Genomic DNA, 7,808 nt, shown 5'->3' on the forward strand with positions numbered 1-7,808 from the left:
AAAAATTAAGATTTAAGATTATTATATATATTTGCAGGATAGCATTAGAATACCAAAGGAGGTGACAGTGTATTTGTGCAGGTTTATTAAAAGCAATGCTGCTGAATCATGCATGGTGCTGGGGATCCTAACTGCAGGTTTGATACAGAGGTTTAAAAATAGAAACACTTTTTTCCCCTAACAATAGGGCATTCATCTAAAAATAAAAAGTAACTGTGAGAATGCAGAAGTAACCTCACACAGCACCTTTTCTTCTTCGCATTATATCTGAAGCTTTCCTCTTTAGCCACATTCAAATTTACAAGAAGCAAGCAATGAAAAAAAAATGCAGAGTCTAAGCACAAAAGATTTGATGGGGTGTGAGGAGAGGAGGGGGGTCAAGAGAACAGGAAACCCAAGTTGACGGGAAACCCAAGTGACATTTGGTTTTAATGAATGACTTAAAACCCCAATATTGCTCGCCAGGAAATGGGGAGAGGAAATTGAGCGATGTTTTGAGAGTATAAATTAGGGGCTCCATCAAGGTGAAGGCTGCAGATCTGCTTTATATCCTCCTGTGAAATTCAACCGAGAGCTGGACCAAGATGCAAGCAGCTCATTTTCACAGCACGCAAACCTGCTCAGCCCTGGTCTTGCTGCTCCTGGCTGCCATCGCTCTGCCTGCCAGGTGCTTGCCTGCCGAGCCCAGCTGCCTCCACTTCTCGGATCTCCTGCCTGCAAAGCTCAAAGAGCTGAGGATCAAGTTTGAGGAAATTAAGGATTATTTTGTAAGTATAACCCTGCTAGTCTCTCCTTCTTCTCGTTTTGCTTCTTTTTTTTTTTTTTTTTTTTTTGCAAAGTTCAGTGATTTGGATACGGGGGAAGACAGCTTCCTCCTGGCAGAAATTATTTGGTGGTGTATTGTGTTATGGGCTGACGGGGGTGAGCACGAGAAGTTCAATTTCATTGCTCACTGAGAGACAACACACAAGGGTTTTCTTCCTAGTTTTAGTTACAATGAACTCAAGAGATTTCATAATGAATCTTTGTGAACCTTAATGGCCAGATTTCCTCCTAAATGTTGCAGAGCAAATTATTCACTGAATTAATAGGAAGGAAATAGTCCCTTCTTCAGGGCAATGAGGTCCAGCCTCGCTGAAGTCAACACTAGATGAAAAGGGAAATGTTTTGCTGCAGACTTTTTCTTTGAAAGAACCACAAAAGCCTGAACATGGTATTTCATGACTGGAGAAATGCTACAGTAACTAGTGCTTGCTATGGTGCCTGTACAAGGTCACTGCTTTGGAGTACAGCTAACAGGAGCCTCAGGGTTGCTGAGAAAGCAGCACGAGATACACTGAGATCCTTTGTCATTGCATCAGTACTGATAGGGATGGTCGGTCACGTCTGTGTCGCTATTTTAGTTGATGTCAGTGTGTTTTAGCAATAAAACAAGATCATTCTCCAGATTATATCTCAGGCTAATGTCATGGCTTGTTTTTATTATCAAAGGAACACAGTCAAAACTTTAGATCTAAAGCTTGCTGCAAATCTCCCAGTTAATGTTGGGAAGGAATATATTGAACCTCTCAGGAAAGCTTTGGTCCCTTGGTGCCATGGGGTGATGCTTTGGCTGGTGCCAGCCCACCCCACTGCAGCCCTCTGCTCTTCCAGAGCTGATGGTGCAACGGAGGCACCGCAGATCCCTCTGCAGATCCCTCTTCCCGTTGACTGGAGACTTACAGAGATAACAAAAACGGGGGGATGAAAGCCTCCTGCCCTGGCAAGCCCACGGGCAGACAGGCTGGGGCAGATACCTCGCTTCCAGGGGCTGCCAGAACTTCGACGCCCATCTGAAGAGCGGTGCGATCTGCATCAGCCCTCTTACATAAACACCCTCTGCAGCTGAAGCAAGAGAGCAGCGCTGGCAGCGGTGGGAGGAGTTTCACATTAACGAAATCGATGGTGCTGAAGTTTGTGATTTCATCATCTTGCTGTCTTGACCTAACGGTAGTTGCACTGTAAGGTTATAGACCAAGGTTATAGACCAAGGTTATAGACCAAGGGTGACTCCTCTAGCTGGTGGTACTGTGCTATGCACACAAGTGCGCTGGGTGCTCTTTGCCTTCGCTTCAGTGAGACCACAAACACAAACAAGGAAAACGATCATTCGGGAGGACAAAGGGAAAAATAGCATTGACTGCCTCTCTAAGTAAAGCTCATGTTTCCATTGCATCGTTCCACAGCAATCAAAAGATGACGAACTCAGCATCCAGTTGCTCAGCTCCGAACTGCTGGATGAATTCAAGGTAAGAATTATAATTCTTATCCAAGTCCCTTATCCTTCGGCCAATGTTTTGTAAGAAAGGAAGCAGATTGTAAATTGGGGCATTTTCAGTGTCAGACAAGGACAGTGCTCCAGCCAAGCAGTAACGCGTGTGTCCGCGGCAGGGCTGACACATGGTTTCCCCCACTTCGCAGCCGCAGCGAGCGGTGCTAACATGCTGCGAGCGCTCTGACCACCACCGTGACTTTGATTTTTAAAAACACCCACACACGTGGGTGCTGGTGGCCAGCCCCAACGCGGTTACCTCCTCTCACCCCAGGGGACCTTCGGCTGCCAGTCGGTGTCGGAGATGATGCGGTTCTACACAGAGCAGGTCCTGCCCAGCGCCATGAGGACCAGCACAGACCACCAGCAGAGCATGGGCGACCTGGGCAACCTGCTGCTGAGCCTGAGGGAAACCATGAGGCGCTGTGTGAGTGGGGCTCAGCGTCACGAGGGGGGATGAAATCAGTGCTCCGGTGAGGCAGGGCCAGTCCCGGACCAGCAGCAGGGTGGGGAACGGGTGCTGGGTCTCCCCAGGAGCAGGGGGCAGGACCACGGGTGTTGGGATGGTGCAGCAGAACAGGGCTCTGGGCAGGCAGGGGCTGGCAGACCCCGTAAGCATGGGGTTCCCCCGCTCTACAGGTTTTCATCAGTTAAATAATGATGATTCAGAGGCTCTGCTCAGGAGCACCATTTATTTGCAGCCAGCCCCACTCAACAGAGTCTGGCTGAAGAGAAGGGGAGGGGGGGTCTGTCCCTTACCTGGGCGCCGGAGCAGCGTGGCTCTGCAACGATGCCTCCCGAAACCGTGCCTGGTGTGGCCGTGACCCCATCACTTGCCACAGGCTGAGTCAGACAGGGTGAACCCTGCCCCAGGCAGAGAGCACCGCGGGGCTGCCCTCACCCAGCCCTGGGGCCGGTGGCAATGGGCACGGGGCTGGGAAAGGGCTGGGGGTCCATGCCAGGGTCGTGCCGTGCTCATCTCATCAGTGTACGGTGCAAAGCGGCCGTAGAGACCGGTAGAGACCGGTAGAGACCGGAGAAGGTAGAGACTGGTGGGGCGGCAGTGACGAGAGGCAGGAGGAGGGGAGAGCCGCTGCCGCACACCCCGGGAAGGAAACCCGTGTGGTTGAAGCCGTTGTTCTTGGCCCTTTGCAGCACAGATTCTTCACGTGCGAGAAGAGGAGCAAAACCATAAAGCACATTAAGGAGACGTTTGATAAGGTAAGGTCCCCGCTCGCGTGGCTGCACTGAGGTTGGGAGGAACCCGCCACCCTGGGCGAGGCAGTAGATTTTACTGCCGGCTTCGACTTAGGACAGAGAACAGAATCCAAAAAAGTCTTTAATTATATGAATACCTAAGGCAGAGAAATCCAGAGAGTGATGTTTGAAGGAGCAGCCGGCGGGTTCCCCCGAGGGGTGGGGCAGGGAAGCTGGAGATGTCGGTGGAAGGAGAATATGTCTAGCGACTGTGCATCACGTATACCGTCACATTCAGACTTAAACGGACTTGGCTTTCACCCGCAGATGAACGAGAATGGAATCTATAAGGCCATGGGAGAGTTTGACATTTTCATCAACTACATTGAAGAGTACTTGCTGATGAAGAGAAAGAAGTGAAAACGCCCATGGGTCTGCATCTTTCGCACAAACTCCTGCTATTTTTTTCAGAAATCACTTTAGGCTGCAACAGCACACGAGAGATTAAGTTATCTTAGGGTTCAAGTCAAGAATTACAGGTCCATAACTTCAAGTTTAGTATTGTATTTAAAAGTTATTTTTTTAACAACCGAATTTAATATTTATTACTTATAATACCTCAGTGTTTATGTTTACAATATGTTTTGAAGAAAAGTGTGATGACCTTGTAAAATACTATTTATTGTTCAATATTTTAATACTGTTCATGATAGTGCTATTTTATTCATAGCTTCAAAACACCCAGAGCAGCATTCTGGGGAGCAGACAACGAGCAGAGTTTATCCTGAGTGCCGTTTCACTGAGCATGGTCGCCTGATCAGGAGCAATTCCAGCTCTGAGTTCAGCAAAGTTTAATTTTAAGCAAATGAGCACTCTCCTCCTGTTCTATCCCTCTATTTATTTATGCAATCAAATGTTTTTCTGCATAACCATATCACTGTCTCTGCTTCTGCAGTTGGAATTAGGCACTGAAATATTCAAAATTATTCCATGGCCTTGCACTGAGCAAAATAACCGTAAATGTAACCAAGGGCATTTTTTTTTTTCTTCTGTGCATGGAAAGCAACGTGGAGGAGGAGGAGGAAGAGCTGTGCTCCCATGAACAGCATGCGATCACGCCACAGCAATAGATCAGTTAACTCCACCTCTAGACTTCAGCCTATATATTAGTTCAGGTTTAAAGAAAAAGTAGGAATGAAATGTTTGGTTCTAATAGAACTTGACTTAAATGTTTTTAACGATGGACTTCCAGAGCTGCTGGGTCGGCCACTCAGCACTTCCGAAAGTTAATCTTACTATTTTCCAGTCTTTGATTGGGTTTTACTCGCTGTTTAGTTGTTTTGGTGTTGTTTTTTTTTTCTTTTAGAAGTTACAGGATATTTAATTAACCACCATTTTAAGGTGGCTTGGGTAATTTGCATTCAAATTCATAAAGCTGCACGCAGCACTGACAATATTCGGGTTTGTGTTGTTCGTAATCCGAGGAGCCGCAGCGCCCGAGTGCTGCAGGGGAAGGCTGCAGCGAGAGCGGCTTCGGTGCCCCCGAGAGCTGCTGATTTCAGGGCTCCCCTTCCTCCTTGCCCCAGTCTCCTGCGTGCCCCCGTAAGTGCTACAGGACGCTGAGCCAGAGGAAAAGGCCGTAACCCAGAGGTATTTGCTTCTAATATTTAGAAGTATTAGGGCACCTGAATGGTGAAACACAGTCAGTTCGCTGTTGGCTTTGTAAGTTACCGCTGAAGAGAGGCTATTTATATTTGATTTATTCTGTTTGTACATTTATGGCGACAGAACAGCATTCCGGCTGGCAGCCTGCCTGCACGGGAACTGGTTATCCCAGAGCAAGGGCAGCCCCAAAGCAGGAATGCTGCTCCGTGGGTCGCTCCTTCCGCTGAAATCAATCGGGTGGCATCGGCTCAAGGGCAGCGTGGGAGCCAAACACTGTAAAACTTAGCTTAAGCTTCTTACCAGGGCACATTAAGCTCCTGTTGAGCCAACTCTGTGCTCGTTTTTCCACCAAACGCCTTGACTTCAGTGTTGTAGGAGAAGCGAGGACGGTTCCGGAGCCATGGCGAGAGCCAAGAGCATCAGCGGCTCCATTCCCGGGGGGTCGTGCTGGCGAGGGCACCGTGCCTTGGCCACGGCTTCTGTCACTGCGTGAACTTTTGCATGTTTATCTGTATGAAAAGAAACCTTTTATTTTTGCTAATAAAGACCTCCTAATGAATGAAGCCTCTGTTCTGTTCTTCCAAGCTGTTAACAGGGCTGTAAATCAGCAGCAGTGCATAGATGCTGTGCCCAGTAGTCACTGTGCTGGGGAAGAGCCCAGCGGGCACGGCTCCAGGCGAGGAGGACCACCAAGGATGCCTTGCATGCATTAATGGCCAGGGAAGTGAGAAGACCTGAGGTCCTCACATTTAAATTGAAATTTCTGACAACATCTGCTGGAACAAAATACCTGCCAGTGATTTCTTACAGTAGAGAAACGCTGGCCCCAAGGTACTCCCTGCGTCACTCCAGCCTCTAACTCTAGCAAGTATTTCAGCCATTGCCCTTTTCAGAGCAGCATTTCCAGTTAAAGAACTGGTTACGTGCCTGAATGTCACCGATGATCACCAGGGCTTTAACATCCCTGCGCCTCCCCCTGATTTACAGGAGATAGCACTGCTGCCTCCGTTTTTCTGCTGAGTTGTTTTTAACTTCACGTTTGTTCTCAGTCAGGATGAGGCCTTGATCCTAGATCAGATAGTAGATACTAGCTAAAAACTACGACTAATATAAATTAACAACAGAACTGCTTGCTTTACCTCGGGCTGGGGATCATGTATCTATGCACGTGGATCCGTATGCACAGCAGTTGAATCCCGAACAAAACCGAGCAGGCGTGCACACAGGAATTTAAAGCTCTGTTAGTAATAATTGGTGATTTTGGTTGGTTACTAATAACAGGGGATTCTGCCCCTCTACTCCGCTCTGGTGAGACCTCACCTGGAGCACCGCATCCAGCTCTGGAGCCCTCAGCACAAGAAGGACATGGAGCTGTTGGAGCGGGTCCAGAGGAGGCCACGAAAATGAGCCGCGGGCTGGAGCCCCTCTCCTATGAGGACAGGCTGAGAGTTGGGATTCTTCAGCCTGGAGAAGAGAAGGCTGCGGGGAGACCTTCTAGCAGCCTGCCAGGACTTAAAGGGGGCCTATAGGAAAGACGGGGACAGACTTTTTAGCAAGGCCTGTTGTGACAGGACAAGGAGCAATGGTTTTAAACCAAGGGAGGGCAGATTTAGACTGGATTTAAGAAAGAAATTTTTTACAATGAGGGTGGTGAGGCACTGGAACAGGTTGCCCAGAGAGGTAGTGGAGGCCTCATCCCTGGAAACATTCAAGGTGAGGTTGGACGGGGCTCTGAGCACCCTGATCTAGTTAAAGATGTCCCTGCTCTTGCAGGGGGGTTGGACTAGATGACCTGTAAAGGTCCCTTCCAGTCCAAAGCATTCTATGATTCTATAATAAACCCAGAATTCAACCATTTCCAGACTCCAGCTCACACCCACAGCCCAGGGCGGCTGCTGGCAGGCACCCGCCTGGCCACATTTCTCTCTCACTTTTGAGCCTCTTCAGTTTTCACCACTCTTACCCCTTTCCTTGCAAGTCCAGCAGACTCCGGGTGTTTATTGGCAGCTGGGGTTTCTTTCCTCAATGCATTAGAAACAAAAATATTTTCAGTTAATGACAATTTCTAAGTCTGTTTCTGCCCAGACTTCAGTCTGGCGTCGGTCAGTGGAATTGCTGAATTTGCCCGTGAGATTATTTGTGTTCTTAGCAAAGCCCACACTTGTGAGCACTGCTTGAAGCTTCGCCCCAGGCAGATCTGATCCGCATGCTCCCCTGACCCCTCTGCACCTATTTTCATCCCTTTTATGTAACTTTTTTTCCATGGGGAGGCAGGAAACAGCTCTCGGAGCCCATGTCACCAGCTCGAGGCAGGAACCCAAGGACCCTCGTGAGCAAAACCAGTGCCTGGGCTGTGCCCTGCACCAAGAAAAGGGCAATGTCAGCTCAGCTGTGGTGAGTTTTTCAGTAAAGATCAGTCACTCTGTTAAAGTAACCACAGGAAGGAAGCAGATGGGATGCCTCTTGCTGTACGGAGAATGAAGGTTTCCAGTTACCTGATGCTACAGGAGTCATTTGATTCAGTAGAAAACGGAGGCAGAGCAAGTCAGCAATCTGGACGGGACGGCTGCCTGCTCGCGGGGGCATCGGCGCGGGACAGGAGCTGGCACGGCGGGGAGATGCAGCTCCGCTCCTC

The 7,808-nt window shown here is 48.9% G+C and overlaps 1 protein-coding gene across 1 annotated transcript; it reads left to right on the top strand.

The window, feature by feature from the left end:
* The first annotated feature begins 584 nt into the window (after positions 1-584).
* IL10 (interleukin 10) lies at positions 585-3,967 on the top strand. Its single transcript, XM_072845031.1, has 5 exons — positions 585-767; positions 2,226-2,288; positions 2,586-2,738; positions 3,467-3,532; positions 3,836-3,967. Exons 1-5 carry the CDS (start codon positions 585-587, stop codon positions 3,926-3,928), a joined length of 558 nt encoding a protein of 185 aa, XP_072701132.1. The 3' UTR covers positions 3,929-3,967.
* Positions 3,968-7,808: the final 3,841 nt, after the last annotated feature.

Source organism: Ciconia boyciana, chromosome 23, assembly GCF_034638445.1.
Source record: "Ciconia boyciana chromosome 23, ASM3463844v1, whole genome shotgun sequence".
Taxonomy (NCBI): Eukaryota; Metazoa; Chordata; class Aves; order Ciconiiformes; family Ciconiidae; genus Ciconia; species Ciconia boyciana.

What these genes read in the sequence shown, in the direction of transcription:
- IL10 (XM_072845031.1), top strand. Translation starts at nt 585, where the DNA reads ATGCAAGCAGCTCATTTTCACAGCACGCAAACCTGCTCAGCCCTGGTC. An exon ending in GGGAAACCATGAGGCGCTGT is followed by an intron (nt 2,739 to 3,466) that starts GTGAGTGGGGCT and finishes GGCCCTTTGCAG; the next exon opens with CACAGATTCTTCACGTGCGA. An exon ending in TTAAGGAGACGTTTGATAAG is followed by an intron (nt 3,533 to 3,835) that starts GTAAGGTCCCCG and finishes TTTCACCCGCAG; the next exon opens with ATGAACGAGAATGGAATCTA.